A 23073-nucleotide genomic window follows, 5' to 3' on the forward strand; every position below is an offset into this window, starting at 1 on the left:
GTTGCAAAATGGAATAATTTCTTCTGAAAATTAAAGCATTATACAGAAATGTACCCTCCCTATAAAAGACAGCTCATCACAGGCAACAAAGTTTAAAGAGGCCACTGTGATTAGCCCTCTGTTTCCCACATCTTGTTTGTGCTCTTATATTCTCTTTTATATTCCTGTTAAGCAGGAGCTGTAGCTTGGTCACTTTGAGGAGCGACTACTTTAAGAGGTTTCTGCACTATCCCTGAGACCACAGGAACTTGGACCACCAGTCCAGAAAAAGAAAGTCCTGCATGCATGAGCCCTTTCAGAAGGGAGCACCTAAAATGGCTCCACCTCTGATGGGAGAGAATTTCCACATCCACAATAATTCATTGTAGGAGCTTCCTGCCCATTCTCCCTCCCTCCCTGGAGGCTTTTACATCATCGATGTGCTGAGTCAAACCAGTCATGCTTTACACAGGGGTCTGAAACCCCTGGAGAAAAGGCAAGTACAATCCTTTTCTTTCCTTTTAAAGGTTTTTCCAAGTCTTATTACTTGGTTGTACTTAAAAAATTAACAACCATAATTATAAGTAGCTTTTAGAGTGAATCAGTATCATGCGACTGTGTACAAAGCAGATAACTAAGTGCCATGAAATCACATATTCTGGCTGTGCAGAAATACTCCTCTGGACAAGAACGAGGAACTTGTTTCTCCTCCTCTTCTAGAATCCCGACTGGCCAAGTTGAAAGAACTCCATGGCTTACCTGAAGCCCACTGGGCAATGTTATTACAATATTCAGCTGGATGAGGACTTTGAGAGACAGTGACCAAGAGTGACAGATATCAGATATTGAAAAAAACTCACAAAATTCCTCCATATCAAGCTCTTCCACAGCATGAATGCCTGTCAGGTGAGCAATTCGGCCTTGAATTCTAGTCCTTTTGTACCCATTCATTTTCTCCACTCTTTCAATCATCTGCTGCTGACGATCAATCCAATACAAGTGATTCCCCAGCACAGTGAGTCCCATTGGCTGAAGGATGTTGGAGTCCTCCAGGGTCACACGGTTAGCACCTGAAATCAACAAAGACTAGTTTTATTTACACCAGTTGACTTTTAACTCATTTCTTAAAAAAATACACAACCAAAACCAAACCAAACCCTGAAAATAGTTAGCTGTATGGTCATTGGCTTCATTTGTCCATGCAGACCAAGGCTCTGCTTGTTCAGCCTCATCTCAGGTAAATGCAACCAGTTGCTATGTCATGAGGGCAAGCAGATACAATATGAAACATCACTCATCCTTGCATACACTGGCTGGTCAGCCAGCCACAATCAGCCTCGTGTTGACATGCTCTATTACGTGTAACTGTGTGCAGTCCCTAAAGCCTGTGTCACTGATACAGACTCAGCTCCTGGGCCAAAATTTTTACAATACATTCACACACCAAGCAGTATACTTTGTTGGAATCTACAAGCAAGAGTGAAATACAAACAATTAGCTTCACTGCCATTACTCAAGTAAAACACACTCATCATGCAAAGCAAGAGGCAAGTACACAAACCCTGACATATGCTATATCACAACCATAGAGATATGACCATGAAAGAAAAGCTCTATTCTAACAGCCACACTTCTTTCTTCACCTTCTCTTTTTTCTTCGGTAACCGACCAGAAAACCCAAACTCTGAGTAACTCAGTATGCTCTTAAACAGGAATACTGTGAAATGCTCAGGTTTTCTGCTCTACAGAAACGTGTAAAAATCTGCTCTCAGCCAATAGGTAAAAATCAGGTTAAGTAAAAATGCATTTATAACTGCTTTTAACTTTAATTGCTTGCAGTCTTCTACTGTGTGCTGCCCTACACTTAGCAGCATTTAATTGTTGCTTTTGTTATGCTTGTTTAGGGTGAACAAGATATTCCAAATTATTCTGTTAATTCACAGAAACCATTTTCAGGCTGCGTATGCCTATGTATACTGATTATATTTTATTTTAAAAATGAGGAATCAAAACAAAATTGTAATGTAGTGCTTCTGCTCTTGTATTTCATTTTGGAATAAAGACCTTACGTCTGCTTGCATTTAAAAAATTAAAGTTTTGAATATCTACACAAAATGAGATTATAAAATCTGGATACATTATAAAAATGCTATGAGCACTGGATTCAACTAATTTGCTGCATAAATTATGTAGAGCTCAGCCAAGCATAAGAATGTAACATTTATTTCAATTACAGATTCTATTAGTTTTGCACATAAAATTACCACCTGCAATGACTCTTGCTTGACTGTTGTGACATACAGCACGCATTGAAATCAAATTTAGTTGTAGAGAGATCAGAAATTCTTGGACTTGCAATTGGGGTTTTAGTTCTTTAGCCCTGAATTTCTTTTGTTTCCAAACCAATGAGGAAGACATCTTTGTTTCATTCCATTTTCAGAAGAAACATGCATGAACTTTATGTGACAGTACAGTCCTGGTTGTAATCTGATGTGTCTATTATTGTACACACTTCCAAGGTACCACTGGATTTTACTCTTGTAAAGAGTAAAAGAACAGAATAGATGCACCTGCACTAATTTAAATAAACGGGCACTAAACCTGACCCTTAGTACTACTCTCTAGCAGTGCAGTTCCTGAGATGTTCTTTGTCTTCTCCTAAACAGGTCTTAAAATTTAGAAATACTAGAAGAGATTTTGAAAGAAGAAGGCTCTTGGTGAACAAAGCACAGGGCGCTTTGTTCATTTGCCCTGCAACCTGCAAAGCACCCTTAGTTCCTATGAACCTCAGTGACATTGGATTTTCAAAGATGACTGTCCTTTTGCCAGACTAAACCTCACATTTTGACCCAAAAGCACAATTTTCAGCTGCATTCGAGATACCATGCCTTCTTGATTTTTTAAGTGCTAAATTGCTCATCCATTTAGAAATAAAAGGCAAGCTGGTTTCCTGAAGGAAATTCTGAAGGCATCCTGAAATCATGAATACATGAGGTGTCAGGTGACACTCGCAAGCTAGCAGTCCTGCTAGAATCCTACCTTGTTTGAACAGCCTTCGAAATCCAGGCCTAAACCAGGCTACATTTAATGGTTTTTGGGGGTTTACATCAAGCATCATCTTTTTTCTCCCTCACCTACAAAAAGCTGAACATTGGTGATTTGGGAAGCTGCTGGAGATAGCACTGGATAAGGTGATTAATCTATACTATAATTATGTTTGATTTGATATTGAGTAAATGACAGTCCAAATTATTAATGAATAATTTTAAATGGAGAGGCAAAGGGCACCTATAGCACCGGATGACACCATCAAATTTTTGTTTAGAAGAATGATCAAAATGAAAAACTCAATCTGAATAAATAAAAGGATATTTTCAACAGATATGGTTAGAAAAAAGAAGAGAAAACATGTTGCAATTAAAGAAGTGTTGAATTTCCATAGTAATTTAATACTTTGATTCCCAGAATGAAACAGATGTGTAGTCTTTTCAAGATGGAAATCAATAGTTAAATGTAAAGAACATCAAGCTGGAAGGACACACAATTCCTCTATTTAAAGTCTAATTAAAAACAAAGCATGTTTTCACTGCACCAATTTTATAGCTTTTCCAGTCACTTCAACAATAATATAAACCACTACTTTTTAATTGACTGGTGTGGCAGACAAGTTATTTGCAAATGGTTTATGAATGTCTAAAAATCATCAACAACTCCAACTGAAAAATTCAAGAACCTTGAAAGAAAACTGTTAGATAGGTTTACAGTTCTTTCATCCTTCTCTGAAAGATAAGCACTGGACATCTGAGGTTATTCCATGACTTAGTAGGATACTGTTAATCAGGGTGTAGTGCAAGCTTCAGAAACCTCCATAACCACGTCATCTCCCCAAGCCTACAAAGGAATAAGGTCGTCTAGAGCAGTCTAATTGGCATGAAGGATGCTATACACAATTTTGGTCCAATTTATTCAGCAGTCTCAGTTTACGCTAAAATCCTTTTGCTAATATATGCCCATTTTGAAGTGTTTTGCTCAGAAAATACTTTTTAGAGGAACTAATTCAAGCCAACATAACTTTGGCTGTCAAATTTCTTCTGAAGTTGTGATGCAAGACTGCCAAATATTTTAAAATAAAGATACGCTGTTAACTCATTTAAAAAATCAAGAGCTCAGTGAATCAAATTACAGTGAGCTCAGCTGGATGCAATAGAACCATAGTTTCTGGCTACATGATACATATCCTCTAGTTAATAAACATTGTTTTATTTTAATCCTGTAGCTTTCCCCTGCTTTTATCTTACCTATAGGGTTTGATTCTTTACCTGTGACCCTATCAAATAAATGTGCACTAAAAGCTTTGGTTCAATATTAACCAGACAAAGCTTGGTTCTCCTTGTAAAAACATCCAAAGAATTGGATTAAAATGTATAACCAGTATGCAAACATGCTTACATGGAGTTTTAATGTCACGAAAAGGAACAATGCGTACAAAGGAAGCTGCAGTCACAGGACACTACTACCAGCATGTGATGGCCTAGCTGCTGATTTGTTCATATATGAGTTTACCTAAGTCCTACTGTCAGGTCTTATTCATTCAAGACTTAGATCTAAAACAATAATAAACAGACTCTGCATTTTGTGCTGTACTATGCAAGGACACAGCCCATCTTCCAACCTGTGACATGACAAGGAAAAAGCACATGCCCCCTGCCCACCCCCATCTGCTAGCTGTGACTCAACCTTGCATGCATGCTAAATCAAAGGGGAAAACAGGATGCTTATGTACATATAAGTAGAAGACCTAGGCATAGCTAGGTCCACTGTATGCTACAGCTTCATTAAATAATATGGCTTCCTATTACATGGCTACCACCTTTTTATCAGCAGCAGCACTAGTTAGTGATCATGTCCTCCCTTCTCAATTCATTAACTTCTCCCTGGCACATTCCCCCTCTCCCAAACCATATGATTTTCTCATAACGTTCTTTGGTCCCTCTTCTCTCTCCCTTGCATTTGTGGGTACTATTTCAGCCACAATACTTGCAAGATATGAAGCTTTTCCGTCTTGTCATTTTACTTCTGGATTTCTTCCTACAGCACTTTTCCTTTCATCAGTAGACAAAACCCTCTCAGTATCTCTGATGCATCTTGTTATGTGGCCCACTCTGTCAACCTTTTCTTCTCAAACATGGGTTGTTTCATAGGTCAAGTCTTGTCTCCCTCCTATCTTCTTTTGTCCTACAAATTTTTGTAGGTTCTCTGACACCTATCCTCGATTGGACATTTTGTGTCTACACAGGCAGTTTGACAATACCCCCCTATCCAGCTTGATAACTGATGAAAGACATGGGCTGCTTTACCTTCCCAGCTTCAGCTTCATGTTTTTATCCCTCCTCTGGCAGAAGACACCTGAGTCTGACCTTGAGTCAGGTTTAGGTGCTCAAAAGTGAACTGTCCTTGTAAAAAAGTGAACAATTTTCTCCTGTTTTAGTTCATTGTCTCACTACAACACAAGGGAAGGACGTGACTACCTGGCAAGAAGAGCAGAGCCACCAAAAATTGGAGAATCAGCCTTTTATGGCAGATGCCAATCACTAGAACAGTCCAGCTTCTACTCCCTCACACTAGTTCACTTCTCTCTGCACTTCCTTTAGGAGTTTAATTTCTTGATACACGAATGATAATGAGAGAATGAATCATGAGTCAGAAAGTAGGGCCATTGGATTGTCTGTGCTATACTGCTCACCAGATGAGTGAGCCTGTTTCTCCACTTACTCAGCACCATCAAGTGCTTTTAAAAGTCAACAATGAACAGCGCTCTCTAAGATCAATGTGGTGCTATTGCTATGGACATGGAGTAATGCTTTATTTTACTAATATAGGAAAACTGCTACTCTGCACTGTCTTGCAACACAGAGCAACAGATGAGCTGCCTTATCAACCATGTTAGAAGAAAGCCATTCCCCTTCCTTCTGTTTGTTTTTCAAGCTACCTTGTTTTACTAAGCTGTAAACTCCAGAGAAAGAAAAATTGAAGAGTTATGCAAACTTTTCAAACCATTAAGGAAAAAAAAAAGGGCACAGGAGAGGTGATTTAGGGGTTCCATAACTGGCAACACCTATTTAAATCTGATCTTGCAAGAGTTGCTTTCAGAACAGATCAAAAGTCAAATGGCTCTCTTGGAGGGTGGCAATCGTTACAGACGTGTTTATTCCAATCACATCAAAGATGGGAGCCCACCAGCAATTGTTATCTGTGACTGCCTACACAGAACTGGCAACAGTGGAGTCAGAAGTTACTGGGGTCACCATCAAAGAGGGAATGATGTCCTATACATACACATACTCCACTCCAAATGTTTAACTGCATACCACATACCTGACAAGTCACAGCTTTCGATGCGCTTCAGATCTGCATCCACCCAGAAAAGCTTCCCAAGTTTGTTGTCAATCACCAGTGCTACTGGTCGGATCAACCCCGTTGTAAAAAGCACTTCTCTCTCTGTGCCATCAAGGGCTGCACGCTCAATCTTGGGAGCTCGGTCTTGCATGTTGGTGAAGTACATGTACCTGAGAACAAAGACACCAGCTGCTTAACTAAGAGCTTCAAAAGAGGGGCAACTCACCCTTGCACACAGGTTCTACATTGTGAGTGGGAATGTTTTACATAGGGATGACTGCAGTGACTGTTGCTTCCAGCTGCAAAGATCCAGATCTGTCAGCTGCAGAACCCCAAACATTTGCTAACTGGCATATTGAGATAGTCTGAAATTAATAGCATTTGTCCTTAATACACCAGGCCATAAAATGCCTCAGATCTCAGCACCACTGCACTGGCAGCACTGTTCCTGCAGTGGAGGTGGGGCTTGTAAGAGACTAGCACAGACTTTCTGTAACCTTCCTTGAGTAAAGCTGTCCCTATCTGTGAATCAAAGCCCAGCAGCTCTTTCTGACAAAAACCATTAACTGTCACCTCCTCTCCTTCTGGGTTGCCTTCCTTCTCAGCAGGTAGAAGTTCCTACCAAACTTGAGAGAAGCAAAGATCACAGAAGGAAGAACAACTGAGGATGGCATATTCCTGGTGTCTTAGTTCCATGAATTCTTTATATCCACCTAAATAATTTGACAACCTGACTAGAATAGTTGAGAGTTTTAGAGATCAACAAACCCAAACTCCAATTTTAATGGAGAAAGCAGATAAGCTTTTATAAATACAAACTACGTCCAAGTGACTTAGTCCCAATAAGATTAGAATCTTTCCTCCAATCCCCCTCTCCCCACACCAGCTTTTGAACTATGCAGAGTACACTGAGTATTGTATAAAATACCAATCCTATAAATGCTCTGGATAGAGTCTCTGGGTACTACTGTATCCACACAGTTACGAAATATTGTCATTCAACATCTGCCAACCACATGGTAAGCCATTTAGTAGTAAATTGGGATTTAAGCATCTATCTTATTAAAAAGAACAGTAAAGGACCATCTTTGACCTCTAAGAATGAAGCTACTAACTACCTGAAGTGGAGATGGGGTCTGCTGAATCTAACCAAAACTGCTTTGCAGCAAAACAACATATTTTCTTTCTGTGGGAAATCACTCTAGTATATTCTACCTGTTTTAATTAATTCCATAAGTTTTTGAGATACACATCAAAGCAGAACTAACTTAAAAATGTATAGAACATAAGAGGTTGGTTGGTTTGTTTCTTTAAATTTATACTATTACATTAGCAGGAATAGTTGTATGATATGAGCGATCTCTTTTTTTTTTTCCAGAAACATTTGTTTTATGATGACCAAACATTTATGAGCCAGGTCCCCAGCTGATATAAACATAGGGTAAACTCTCCTGTATTTCATATTAGGTAGCGGGGCTGTGCACTCATGCAGCGAACAGGACAAGGTGGCTTTGCTTTGCTTTCCCCACCTGGGTTAGTTCCTCACTATAACCAACCACATGGCTGTGTGAACGTCTAAGTCGTTCACACCAGAGGAGGCAGCAAAGGAGAGAACAGGAAAAGAAAGCTGGATATCTTTAAAAGCCAGTATCGGACAAGCAGTCACCTACATCCTGAACAATTAAACACGCAAAAATTCTCCTTTTTAAAATATACAGATGCAACACAAGATTCACACAGACAGCTGACATGCATCCCAAGAGAGGTCTGTACAAGGTACAGAAAGGAATCTCACCCTCGCTCTGCGTTCACTACAATGGCTCTCGGCTTGTCATGATCCCCTCGCAGCACCATCCCAATTGACTCGCCGTTCAGCCTGTGGACATTGACTGAATTTGTGGCCTCACAGGTCCAGTACAAGGTATGGCTGTATATATCAATGCTGAGGTCATGTGGCTGCTTCTCTGGGTTCTGGCTTTGGTTTGGAGTACTCATGACAGTGAAAGGCTGCAAGACAACATATGGGGAACTATTTCCAGTAATTATTCTGATTATTGATTGAAGAACACTGGTTGCACAGAAAACATGGTTTACCTACCTGACAGTCCAGAAAAACCTAAAACCACCCACAAGGAAACAACAAATACAAGACATGCGATAAAGCTTAATAAGAAAAGATTTTATTCAAACTGTGGTTTAGAGGAAAAACATCTGGACAAAATCTGTAAGATTATGTAAAACTCCCCAGAAGGCAGTTGTGGGGCCTCCTACAAGTAGAATTAATTAGCAGGAGATGGAAGTAAACAATAGTGAATATTCATGCACGGAACAACCTTGAATGAAACCACACAAGTAACAAGGCAGCCTTCTGGCCAGACCTGCACCATTATACAGTCAGCTGTATCTCTATCTCTTGCCAAAGTCTCCTTACCTTATTATTTGTAGTGTAGTAGATATTGATTTTCTTTAAGTCCTGGCTTCTCTCAAAACCTAAAATTTTTTAATGAAACTTAGTTCTGTTTGCTCACATGGCTACAGCTCTGCCTCACACCCATACTAACAACATTACCTTGCTTTCACCCTCATGTCTTTATGATGGACCTTAGAAAACTTGACATTATTGCCAAGTTCCTGGAATCATTACCCTCAACCTCTCCCAATCTAACTAACATACTATTTACTACACTTTTTAACTCTATGCTGCATACTAACATAGATTTCCATACTTTATTTCTGTGAAGAGCACTAGAGCATATTAAAAAATCCCTAAAGGAAAATAATCTTTCTATTGTTTGTTTAAGTTACACAGATCCACTAGTGTACAGCCAATCCCAGTGCCACTGGGATAGTAATACTGCTGTCAGGACTCCCAACATCCAACTAGCCTTCAAAGGTGACTGCTTCTGGTGACATGATGATGGTGAGGGGAAAGCCATGGCTTCCTTAAGTGTTCTAATGCGGCACTCCCAATTCAAACACAAAAACAGTACCAGAAAAAGTTTGTATGGGTCAAGAAAGCTGAAGACACCATTCCGTGCTCAGCTTAAGTCAAATGATTTACCTAACACAGCATTACTTGTGAAAGTTATATTTCCACAATTTGGTTTTAAGCCTTCAGGTTCTGCATAGTGATATACAGGCTTTTTTTATGTAAAGCTTTATCCCTATTTTGTCTTGACAGTGTGCCTAGAAATAAAAAGAAATCATTCTTTTCCTGATATCAAAGGTAACACTAGCCAGGTATGAAATTCATATGCATCACCTGCAAACAGCATGATTTAGCAAAAATAAGTAAATATAGTTAGTGAAAATTGGAAAGTCAAAATTTGCAGTGGATCTGCATCTTCAAAGCTGTGTGACCAAGGTAGAGGAAAACACAGAGCAAATGAATCTCTACTGCAATTTGCACCTAGCAAGTACCAAAGAGGAGCTAGACTACAACAATTAGCACCTAGCATAATCCCAAGAAGCAGGAGAAAAACTTCTTCAAAATTCATCCACAACCCAGCTAGCTGCTCATCCCAACATATCTCCTCCCAGTTTTAAAAGAAATGGCCAAAAAATAAAATTGCCATCTCTTCCTTTAAAGGAAACCATAAAACCTCTGAGTTCCTAGATGCATGAAGAGACCAGTCCATTTCTATTGATATCATGTCATATTGTTTAGATATGACTGCCCAAGAACTAGGAAAATATAACTTGCCCGTTCTCCATTTCATTTTATATTGCTACTCAAACCATAGTTTTTAAATAATCTGTTATCTTCACCTGGGAGTTAAGCTATGTTAACACATAGCACTGCCTGGAAGAACAGTACACTTCCTTCCACTGTTGTGTGAATAACTAGCGCAAAAGAATACTGTCCCCAACTCAGTAAAACAATTAAGCATGTGGGTAAGCCTGTCCCTATCTGGCACAGCAATCAACTCTACATTCACTCAGGGTTTAACTACAGCTTGGATAGCTGAGAGTTTTCGTTTTGAGAGAGCTTTACAATGATGCCAATATTATCACACAATTGGCATGCACAATATTGATTTTTGAATACAATTTACCTGTCCTGAGTATAGTGAGTCTGCCCTACTTTAGTGCCTGTCCTTAACTAAAGATTGCAATTCAAGGCTTATAGTTTCAGATACATACGATGTACTATATTTTATTACACTTATTTGTGTATAAATTAAAATCACTATCCTAAAAGCCTTCAGTAATTTTCACACATAAATAGAATATACATGAATAAGTGCTGGCAAGAGTAAAGTTTAAACCGATGATTCCTTGGCGCAGGGGATGGAAGGGGAAAGTCAAGCATAAAGTACAAAGCACACAAAAAGACCAACGCAAAACTACATACACCATGTAAACTTGCCTGAGTGCCATCATCTTTGGCTCTTTTTATAATATTCTGACGTCCATCCACCCAGTAGATCAATTTATCTAAGGGATCATAATCAATAGCCTTGACATTCCTTAGACCATGCATAGGCAAGATGATATCTGGACTCTGCTGATCATCTGGTATCATCCGGCTGATTGCAGACTTCTGGCTAAACAACAGGAAGCTGGCAGGGGCTGAAACAAGCCAAAACAGAATGCATAAGAAAATGCAATTCACACAGTCAAAAATACACCCACACAGAAGACAAAGAATATTTAGAACAAAATCCCAGAGAGACAATTATATTCACAACGAAAACTAAGGTAATTCATAATTGGAGATTTTTGCTATGAAGTTGAAAATGTTTCTTTGTATACTTCTGGAAGGTAAATGTGCACACCCACACCCAGAAAGTATTTCCTTTTCATATGATAAAATAACAACGTTCCCCATGTGGAATTTAAGTAACACCAGTGAGAGTGGGCAATACAGAGTCACAGGTTTTCCTATTTTATCATAGAAACATTTAAGTTGGAAAAGACCTGTAAGATCATTGAGTCCAACCATAAACCTAACACTGCGAAGTCCACCACTAAGCCATGTCCCTAAGCACCACATCTACACGTCTTTTGAATACCTCCAGGGATGGTGACTCAAGCACTTCCCTGGGCAGCCTGTTCCAATGTCTGACAACCCTCTCAGTAAAGAAGTTTTTCCTAATATCCGATCTAAACCTCCCCTGCCGCAACTTGAGGCCATTTCCTCTCATCCTATCACCAGCCACCTGACAGAAGAGACCAGCACCCACCTCAGACCAACCCCCTTTCAGGTAGTTGTAGAGAGTGATAAGGTCTCCCCTCAGCCTCCTTTTCTCCAGACTAAACAGCCCCAGCTCCCTCAGCCGCTCCTCATAAGACTTGTGCTCCAGGCCCCTCACCAGCTCTGTTGCCCTCCTCTGGACAGGCTCCAGCACCTCAATGTCTTTCCTGTAGTGAGGGGCCCAAAACTGAACACAGGACTCGAGGTGCAGCCTCACCAGTGCTGAGTACAGGGGAACAATCACCTCCCTGCTCCTGCTGGCCACACTATTTCTGATACAGGCCAGGATGCCATTGGCCTTCTTGGCCACCTGGGCACACTGCTGGCTCATATTCAGCCGGCTGTCAACCAGCACCCCCAGGTCTTTTTCTGCTGGGCAGCTTTCCAGCCACTCTTCCCCAAGCCTGTAGCACTGCATGGGGTTGCTATGACCCAAGTGCAGGACCCAGCACTTGGCCTTGTTGAACTTCATACGATTGGCCTTGGCCCATCGATCCAGCCTGTCCAGATCCCTCTGTAGAGCCTCCCTACCCTCCAGCAGATCAACCCTCCCTCCCAACTTGGTGTCATGCACAAACTTGCTGAGGGTGCACTCGATCCCCTCATCCAGATCACTGATAAAGATATTAAACAGAACTGGCCCCAGTACTGAGCCCTGGGGAACACCACTTGTGACCCACTGCCAACTGGATTTCACCCCATTCACCACCACCCTCTGGGCTCGTCCATCCAGCCAGTTTTTTACCCAGTGAAGAGTACACCTATCCAAAACATTAGCAGCCAGTTTCTCAAGGAGAATGCTGTGGGAGATGGTGTCAAAGTCTTTACTAAAGTCCAGGTAAACAACATCCACAGCCTTTCCCTCATCCACTAAGGAGGTCATCTTGTCATAAAAGGAGATGAGGTTAGTCAAGCAGGACCTGCCTTTCATAAACCCATCCTTTCATCCAGTTAAAATTTCCTTATATGCTACTGTGCCAGGATGCCCAAAGCTTTGTTGGTTTTTTTTATGTCAGCAGTCCATTTTCTATTCATCTGCTATTTTTTCTAGGAACTTAAATTCTTATTGGACAAACGGTGAACTGGCAGGCTCATAATATCACACACAGGGGGAAAACAAACATATGAATTTCAAGTGCATGTGCACGTTGCACAGACTACTTAGGAGGCTGTTTTATTGGATGTTATTTTTGTTGACTTTATTAAACACTTAAGAGAAAAAGACATTTTTTGTTTAGAATTTCTCTTCCGCCCACCTACACACTTAGGTAAGGACTGGGAAAGCTTCAGTCACACAGTTGAATCACCTAGAAAGCACTTCTAGTAAAACAAGAAAGACCAGACTTGACAGCGCTGTTATTTCTAAGATTTGAAATACAAATCTTCAGCCCTAATTCATGTCACAATAATGGGTATAAAACTCCATACTCTGTCCTCGTATTTCAAACCTTTGAAATGGACTTGTGATATCCCTTCCCTTTCTTATACTGAAAGGGTTCACAAGCACCTGGGAGCCACAAGCACTGAATATAGTAGCAAACAAAAAGGCTTACAACTACAGTTCCTGCTGTTGGGATCCAAGGTATAATGAGCAGCACAGCCACACCTAAATCCATTTGGTATGGCAAGGCACAAGTGACCACAATGGCCATTATTTTGCACACAATCATTCAAGCCATCCTGACGTGAAGAATGGAAGACCAATATATCCATCACAAAATCCAGATGGCCCTGAATAAGTGTCCTGTTCTTCCCACTGGTCTTGTCTGCTCTTTCTATACTGTGAAGATTCCAGTCTGTCCAGTAGATGTAGTCACTGTATTGGGTTAATCCAAATGGATGAGGTAGATCATCTGCTATGATTTCTCGTTCTTGTCCTGCAAAAATAAGGATAATCAGCTAAAGGACAATTCCCAAGTCACGAAATGAAGAGTATGACTGGCATCAAGAAAAGGTTTTTTCTTCCCTTTTTAAAATAAAACCTCATTTCCCAAGTCAGCATCATGGGATTCATTATTAAGCAGTATCTGCTCAAGAGGTAACCTAAACATTTGCATTCAAAAACCTTATCCTGATACCCTTTTGCCTATAGAGCCATTTGAATCTGTGCCAGTGTATTGCCATTTAAATAAATACTACTCTGCATGTCTCATGCTTATCGTCCCAAATAGATATTGGAAAACATATTCAAGAATACTATCAGCTCCAGGAATCACTTAGGCCAATAAAAAAATCCAACTAATATGCATGAAAGCAATGACATACAACAAACTTGAGCTTCAGAGAGAAACAGCTATTAGAAATTATGGTGTTTCACTCAACAAACACGAATCTTTTGCAGTGTAATTTAACGTACAGCTACCCCAAGAGATTAGGAAACCATTTGTTTGGCAGAAATCCCAATATTCCCACATTCAGTGGCTCAGTTAGCAACTTTCACAACAGATTTAACACCTTCTAGAGCACTGGATGGCCTCTGCCAGAGATGCTACTAAAGTAGATAAATTCTTACTGTAAATCACCTTCCTAAATATTTTCAAGAATAAACCTCTATGAATCTCTGCCACTTTACATCAAATGAAGATGTAGCCTTCATCAGCACTGTCACCTCCTTCCTCAAATAAACGTCCGATGCTAGATTCTACAGAACACCTTGGTTTTCTTCCCCTGCCCTACTTTCCATCATGCCCTCTCCCATTTGGCCAAGATTAGAAAAGGAATGAAAAACCCAAAAACTAGAACATGAAGCCACTTCCCTATAAACCACCAGAACTAAATATAAAGGCAACCTTCCCAACTACTTTTAGGCATCTAAACTGTCCAAGTTAGGGGCACAGATATCCTGCACACTCTCAGGTAGGTACTTCTTAGAGCAATTCTGGTTCACAGCGATGAATTCAGGGGATAGGCTCTTTTGAAGGAAGCAGATAAGATGTCTAATTGAATTTTGATAGTCAGTAGAGGGAGGAAAATCTGCTGAAAGAGTGATTTCTTTCTGCTAGGTAATGTTTATAATGCCCGAGATTAAGCTAGGACAGCATTAATTCATCCATCCACTTAAGAGTGCTTTATTCATTGCTGGTGGGGCAGACGTTTCTATCAGCAACACTCATTCAGATTTCTCCTGGCAAGGAGACCAGCACTGCATAACGTAGGCGAAGTCTAATAACATTTCTTTAACCAATGAGCCCACTTGCTAGAAGTCTACCTGAGTCTTTATAATCTGCTAACTAAAAAGATATCATACAACATTGTTAGCTTCAGTGGTCAGCCTTCTACTTTCTCACCACAAATAAATGTTAACAGTAGGTTCAGCTTTAGAACCAGTTTAATTTACCACAGATTATTTCAATCTTGTGTTTCTTCTCAATGTCACAATCAGTTTCTAGTTCAAGCTTGCCTCTGGCTATTTTGTTTCTCTAAGTATAATGCAGTAGCTTAGTGACAGCTTTGGTAGATTGTGCACTGTGGATGGGAAAAACCCAACTCTAGATAAAGAAACAATCTTACTGCAATTTCTAAACAGTAACATCCATTCAGCAGTTCTCATCCCAAAGCAACAAATACAAGAAATGCAAAATCAGTGATAGCCTCGGAATCCAAAACTGCATCGCTCGCTCTGTTTTCCTGAGCTTAGATTTTCTATACTCTGAAGATATGCACATACAATAACACCTTAAAAAAAAAAAATCTCACTCTAATGGTACCTTTTCACGGATTAAAAAAAAGAGTTGCAGGGAAATTATATATATTATCAGTCAGAGCATTGCTGTAACAATCCTGTATAAGCTTGCTTAAATACCGTATGTTCTGCCACATAAACTTTGATTTTTACATTGGAATCCCAGAGGCATTAATTACCATCTCACAAAGGTCTCTCCTTGGAAATGGAACAGGGATAGGATGTCAGGTCAGGAACTTCTGGATTCCATTTCTGATCCTGTCACTGATTCACTGTGTGGCATTTGGAAACTTATATAAACTCTGTTTTCTCAAAAAGGAATTAATTTCTGCCTCAGCTAAAACCTTGAAGACCATTTAATATTTACAAAACATCTGGACAATACAAAGGTTCTATATCAGGGGCAGAAAACAAAACTCCCTTCTTTTATCCAGTTAGTTATCATGTCAATATCAACGTCAAAGTTTAGTAGATCTTCGCACATCCCTTGTATGTATAAATGAAATTCTAATGGAAGACATGAAAATGTGTAAAGTTGTGTACAAAACTTGTTATGATACGCTGCAGAAGTAGCTGCACAACCTTCCAGATGGCAGGAAATGGAAGCAGTATTTTGGTTTTGGTTTTGAGCTAATACAAATAGTCTGAAGCTGGAAACAGAGATACTACTTCAACAGAAAATTAGCATCCAGACTGAAAAGTCAGGGGTGGTTTACAGTGAACCTATAAGTTGTCCTCACTTTGAGAAACTCAGAGGTCATCTCTGCTTTGGTAAAACACAGGCAGTTTCATATCAATACTGAGAAATGGTATCATATGTCACCATCATTATAAATCATCATATAGTTATTAATTTAGGAAGCTTTTTTTTATCTCATGAAACATTTAACTCTCCATTTCCTCTCATAAGAAAAATACACACACAGATTTAATACCAATTATATTATTCCAATTTCATATTATTCAATTACTTTACTACAGTCAATGCATATTTCTGTACTGGCTGGTGTAATATAACACTAGATTACCTAGCATATTTGATGACTCAATCATGCTTGTGTCTAAGTCAGTCCAATATAGCCTTTGGTCTGCATAATCAATAGTGAGGTCATTGGCACGACCCACTTTATCCACCAAAGTGATGCTGTTTGTTCCGTCCATATACGCTCGAACAATCCTAGGTTTACCTCCCCATTCAGTCCAATACATGTATCTGCAATGAGAAGTGGAACAAAAAGACTACATCAGCTAGGTAAGATTGTGTTTAGCTGCATGCTTTGATTTTTTAAAATTTATTTTCAGTTCTTTAAAAAAATAAAAAGGAATAACCCATGTGGTTATGTGCAGTATTACAGTACTCCTTTTTTAGACAAAGGCAGAAAAATATGATTGACAGTTCTTAATTTTTCATTGTAACCCATACGGTTGTGGAGCGTTTATTGTCTTTTCAAAGACTCTGAAGAAATGGAGCTATATAAACTGCCAATTAACTTGTCACGTACAAGATATGTACACAAAGCTTTGAAAAACAACACCATCCCTTACCCTTTGGTAGGATCAAGAGCCAGAGACCTTGGGTTGTCCAAGTCCTTCCACACAAGCACCTGCCTATACTGTCCATCCAGGCGGGCTACTTCAATGCGATTGGTTCCAGTATCTGCCCAGTAGAGGTTCTTTCCCATCCAGTCTACAGCCATTCCCTCAGGATAATCTAGCCCAAACTCAATCACATGTTCAACAGAGCTCCCATTCATGAAAGCTCGGCTTATGGTCTGGAAAACAATTTTGTAAAAATATTACGGCATTTACAGATACCCCACTGAAATAAAAAGGAATAATTATTATGAAGTTTAGTGTACAAAAAGAAATTAGTAAGAAAAATCAGCCCATGTTACATTTTTTAAAATAAATTTCTGTTGTCAAAAAAGATATAGCAATTCACAGGATAAAAACCCCTGAATTTTCAGAAAGCTAGTGGGTGATCAGTCACCTGGAGCAAGTTTGCTGATCCCATCTACATTTTAGTTACGCACACTCAACAAAACAAGTCATAGGGCAAGGACTGTGTACATATAAATAAGCCACTCCCAACAAGGAGTTGCACTGAAACAACCCCCAGGTAAATAATTGGTAACTTCCAGGACCAATGTACAACTACCCACCCCTGTTATCAACACTAAGCAATCATTCTACATGCCTGCTAATATTTCAGCTATTAATTTCTTAATAATTTGAGAAATGAATGTATCAGGGTGTCCTGGTCTCAGCTGGGATAGAGTTAATTGTCTTCCTAGTAGCTGGTACACTGCTATGTTTTGAGTTCAGTATGAGAAGAATGTTAGGGGTTAAACCATGACACAGGGTTAAGAGACATTTTATATTTTTAAAGGTAAATGTCAAAACTCATACAACCAGAGGCAGGAGGAAATCAGGGAAGTGGTGGTCACCAAAGGAAAGGGAGATGGCTATGGGCTCTGAAGTTACGCTACCTGCTGCTAAGCTGCAGGAGGTGGGAGGACAGGGGGAATGAAAAACCAGACGTGCCAAAACATATGCTGATATGTATGTGAAAATACAGTATGCTGGATAATTCAGCAGGCCACAAACAAGTAAAATGTTTTCTAGTTCTGCATAGGATGAGACTGGGATCTATGCACTGATGCAGCTGAAGTAATGTATTTTCCACTACAGATGGTTAAGAAGACCGTAGCTCCAGCTCTCCACATGCTTGCGTGAGATTTATTTAGTAACTGTGTCTGCAGTACACTAATTTATTACATTGGCACTGTTCCTGAAGGAAAGGTATCCACACCACAAGCAGTACTATTAACGCTGAAGCACAATCCTCATTAGTCTTCACAGAGAGAGTATGGAAACTGCACGTGCCCTGCAGTCACTAAAAGTGAGCTTTTCCCTATTATGACTTAGGCACATTGGCAAGGAAACTTTGATTGCTCTTGGAAAACCTATTAAGAGGCTAAACAGAGGAATTCAGTTCCAATGAAGTGAATCTGTCATTTTTCACCATTACTTAATTCACTTCAAAAAGCAAAGTAACACTGATGAACAGCACAACTCTCACTTTAGCATGCACCTGGATGTGAACCAAACACGTCACAGGAAATGTCAGACTCCTGGGGAACACACTGAGATAGAACTGGGCGCAGGCAGGGGCTTAACAGGGTGGAGGGGACTGGACAAGTTCCCTGGCCTTTTCTGTGCCAAGCTGGAGCCACAGACTAACAGGAACCAATCCAAAGTTCACTTGCCAAATGTTAATATTGAGTAAGATTGCCTTCCAAGTCAAAACTGGAAGAGGATAGAAAGCTCGGAGGGTTGCCAAGCTCGATGTTGAAATTACTCTACTATGTGACATGAAAACAGCTTTTCTACGATAGATACATATATGGATGCAACACATGCAGCATCCAAGACTTAGGCATTCGGTATGAACAGACACCACTTTGGATTTTTATTTGATGCAGAAGATGCCTATCACCCAACTGTGCATTCAACAATGCAACTGTCTTCATCTCCAAGAGTCTCCTTGGATGCAATTCAATGACAACATTAGCAACTGCAGGAAGGATCATGTAACAGAGACCTTTGTTAGATCAAAGTAACTGCTCTGTGGCTTTATATTCAGGGAATTCACACATCAGTAATACCTTCAAACTAACATCAGTCCAATAGATTCTGTTATCAGAGACATCAAAATCCAGAGCAGATGCTTCCTTGACTCCAGTAAGAGGAATAGCAACATCATTATTATTGGTTTCAAGGGAAATCCTATGAATTGCTGCTCTGCTTGTGAAAACTAAGAAGGCTTCAGGAATGATGCAAGTCTTCATGTCACTCAGCAGCTCAAGGCCAATGGGACAGGCACACCTCGTCTCCTGGGGTGTAAAGAAACACAGATGGCTGCAACCTCCGTTGTTCTCTGCACATGAATTAGTTCCTTAAAAAAAACCAAAACAAAACAGATATTGGTGCACTGTGGATGTAGGGGGGAAGGAGGAGGGGGCGAGGCTGAGCGGAAACGTAGTGTAATTATAATTTTTCAAAATAAGTTAACACTATGGGTTGTCAACAGGGAATTCTAAAAAAAACATTCAAAACTGCTTCTTTCCTTCTACCCAAGGATTAGGAAGTTGGTCCTATCCCTCCTATAGTACAAATAACAGCTACAAAATATGTCTTTCTAGTTTTCCCAAAGATTAAATTTCTTCACTTAAGGCAGGTAATTACATACATGTTCTGCTTGGTTATTTTTGGCCAAGTCTCCCATCTTTGTATCTCTTTGAAACCACCAGTTTTACAAATGTTCAATGATACAAAATGGTGAGAAGAGCTGGATAACTGCAGTTCTTTTCCAGCTGTTTAATTTAAAGCTGAGAAGATTCAATAGCAGAAGCAGCTCCAACAAGATCATCACAATCTCACACTTATTTTTTCATGTGAACGACCATGGCCAGATGGGGAGGGCATGTGGAGGGGGAAGTAAGGACCAAAAGATAAATGAGTGCCTTTCTCCATCTGCTGGAACCAAGGATTTAGGTATTTAAAGACCGTAACCACAAAAAACCCTCCAACATCAGTCTCAATCAGGTTTCTTTTAATTTTCCCTTTTTAGAACATACATATTTCAGACTGATGCCATAACTTGCAGCTTGAGGACTTGAGTATCTTTCAAGTAAAGCTTCCTGAAAGGCTGGAAATCCATGTACTGGCAGGATATAATTTGACAGCCTACTTTATATGATTCTGTTGCAACTATTCCCTGTAATTTTAATAGCTGACCAACAAATCCATTTACTGGTATGCCCAGACTCCAAAGTCCCAGGTAGTAGACACATCTGTGGTGAACACGCACCTCTCATGAATTGCTACTGAAGCCAGGAGGTCCTGTGACATGCTCCTCTGCAGAATGCTAGCAGAGGACCTAAAACACTCGCTGCACCCTTCAGCAGATGCAGTGTAAGAGCACGAAGCTCCAGCTGCTGAACCCATGCTATGGGCAAGATTTAATTGTTAAGATTTAGCTAAGATTTGGGTGTTAAAGTTAAGCGCCACATGCTTTGAGGCAACGTTGTAATGGCCTCTAACTCTGCCTGTACCACCCAACACAGTAAAAAGCATTCTGCTACCTGAACATCACTGGGACTTTGTACTGGAAGAAAAGAGCAACAGAAAATGGAGCAATTCTGTGACCGCCAGAAGTAATGATTCCTGTAGATTGGAGGCAGGAATAAAATTCTCCTCACAAAAAATTCAGAGAGTGTAGTGGAAGCTGTAGAAGATTTATATCAAATGTCACTAAAAACTGGAAGCCCATACTTCTTTTGCAACACTATATTTTCACAACATTACAAACAACAGGTGCAGTTTTCCTTTAAAATGATTCAAACATGAGACCACAGTTATTCTCATTACAAGCGATCACCAGTTGCTTAATGAAAGCAAGCCCATCTAGAAACTACTATAGATCCATCCTATGATTGCTCATGCTTACCAAACACTTTGGTAACACTTGTTGCTTTAAGGCCCATTAAATCTGGAAGCTGATCAATAATGATGTCTCTGCTAGCCTTTATCTTATGAACTCTTTCAATGCTTCGTCTCTGCCAGTCAGTCCAGTAGATGTAATCTCCCAGCAGCGTGAACCCAAATATATGTGGAAGCTTATCTTCTAGGAGGGTTTTCCTCATTGTTCCATCAACATTTATGACCTATGGGATGCATGAGAAAAAAGGAAAAAATAATCTGCTTTAATGTGGATACAATTAAAATAGCATTATCAATCATATTTTGACAAGTCCTCTATTTTTGCACAAGAACCCCCTGAAATTCACAGCATGCTTCTTTCAAAAGAATGTACTTCTAGGTTTGTTGGAAAGATAAATATATTGGAATGACAAGACTGAAAGTGGCTTATCTCACCCCTTCTTCACTGAAAAATCTAAGCAACATGAATTTAACTTGCATCAGTTCAAATCTGCAAAGACCACAGCAAAGGGAGTAGTTTTGGGGATGGGAGTGACGTTCAGGAGATTTTTGGTCTTCATTCATGTCTTCGTCTCACTACTGAACTCTCTCCCCAGAAACAAGGGATTGCTGGAGTGACATTCAGCACTCAATCATGGAGAACAGAGGCCATCAGAATTCTTTCAGGGCACAACAAGGCCATGTAGAATCTGCGGTTTCTGGAATTTCAGTTTTTTACTATAAAAGAATTAAGTTTTTCTCACTCTTGTGTTAAGCAAGATCTTTAAGATGTAGAATAAGTATTGACTTACATAAATTCGTATTCCTACACCTGCAGAGAAAGCAGAATAGTATTGGAGATGGGATAAGCCCCACGGATATATATACACTATTGTTTAATTATTTCATAAGCAATTACTACAATGATCTCATGCTACCCCACTTTGCTTGGCCTAAGGAAAGAGATTCATATAGTCTGACCCTGATCAAGAATCATTGAGCAAGATAGGAAATTAAAATGTCCACATACAATTTCCCATACCACATGCCTAAAGTCACCCCCACCTACTACACAAACTGCAATAATCTTTTCAATCATCCAGACATCTCTTACCCATGGCAAAGAGTGTATATCTATAAGACTCAGGCAAAATATTTATCTGACAAATCTCCAGATTATTCCGCATCCTACTTCTTGCAATTGGTAGCTGCAATATAACTGCAATATTTTTAAGGTGCTACTTGAAAATTTATACTGTAAGCAGCATCAAGTTCAGTATCATATTAAAACAAAAACAAAAGACCACAACTTAAGACAATTTATTTTTCAATGTGATTCAATCAAATCTCCATTTGTTGCTAGAAACGCTTCAAAGGTGGACAACTGCTGTGCTTTAATTTAGGCTACTGTGGCCTGTGATAGGGGTTTTAAATAGTCTCCTCTTTACTATTATTTAGAAATTATTTCTTTATTCAGACTCAAAATACTAAACCTGTACCTTGTAGGTGATTAAGCTGCCTTCACTGTACAATGCTTCTATTTTCTTGTGATTTAAAGACAGCTATGGTCATTTCAATACTGTATTCCCCTACTTTTAAATTGCTAAATGTTCAAGCAATATTTATTTCTTATTAAAGAATGTCTAAAACTTAAATGCAATGTAATATTAAACCATTAAATGCCTAACAATATTGTGGGCAGTCAAAATCAACCATGGGGAGGAAATAGTTAGTGACCTACTACGCCATCTGGACACTCACAAACCTATGGGACCAGATGGGATCCATCCAAAAGTACTGAGGGAGCTGGCGGAGAAGCTTGCCAAGCCAATCTCCATCATTTATCAGCAATCCTGGTGAACAGGGGAGGTCCCAGACGACTGGAGGCTTGCCAGTGTGACGCCCATTTACAAGAAGGGTCGGAGGGAGGATCCGGGGAACTATGGGCCTGTCACCCTGACCTCGGTGCCGGGAAAGATTATGGAATGGTTCATCTTGAGTGCGCTCACATGGTATGTGCAGGACAAACAGGGGATCAGGCCCAGCCAGCATGGGTTCATGAAAGGCAGGTCCTGCTTGACCAACCCGCCTAGTGGATGAGGGAAAGTCTGTAGATGTTGTCTACCTGGACTTTAGTAAGGCTTTTGACACTGTCTCTCATAGCATACTCCTTGAGAAGCTGGCAGCTCATGGCTTAGACAAGTGTACTCTTCAGTGGGTAAAAAACTGGCTGGATGGACGAGCCCAGAGGGTGGTGGTGAATGGGGTGAAATCCAGTTGGCAGTGGGTCACAAGTGGTGTTCCCCAGGGCTCAGTACTGGGGCCAGTTCTGTTT

The 23073-nt window shown here is 40.0% G+C and overlaps 1 protein-coding gene across 3 annotated transcripts in view; it reads right to left on the minus strand.

Annotated features, from left to right (window-relative positions):
• The window catches only part of LRP5 (LDL receptor related protein 5), a 170879-nt gene that overhangs the window by 23463 nt on the left and 124343 nt on the right, over positions 1–23073 (minus strand). For all 3 annotated transcript variants that reach the window (XM_030039100.2, XM_030039101.2, XM_041129178.1), the window contains 9 exons: positions 20767–20983; positions 18923–19212; positions 16800–17026; positions 16283–16467; positions 13126–13449; positions 10745–10947; positions 8171–8382; positions 6355–6545; positions 840–1049 (listed from right to left, as the gene is read on the minus strand). In XM_030039100.2, the coding sequence (XP_029894960.1) occupies positions 840–1049; positions 6355–6545; positions 8171–8382; positions 10745–10947; positions 13126–13449; positions 16283–16467; positions 16800–17026; positions 18923–19212; positions 20767–20983 (2059 nt within the window). The remainder of the gene's footprint in view (positions 1–839; positions 1050–6354; positions 6546–8170; positions 8383–10744; positions 10948–13125; positions 13450–16282; positions 16468–16799; positions 17027–18922; positions 19213–20766; positions 20984–23073) is intronic.

Source organism: Aquila chrysaetos, chromosome 16 (genome assembly GCF_900496995.4).
Source record: "Aquila chrysaetos chrysaetos chromosome 16, bAquChr1.4, whole genome shotgun sequence".
NCBI lineage: Eukaryota > Metazoa > Chordata > Aves > Accipitriformes > Accipitridae > Aquila > Aquila chrysaetos.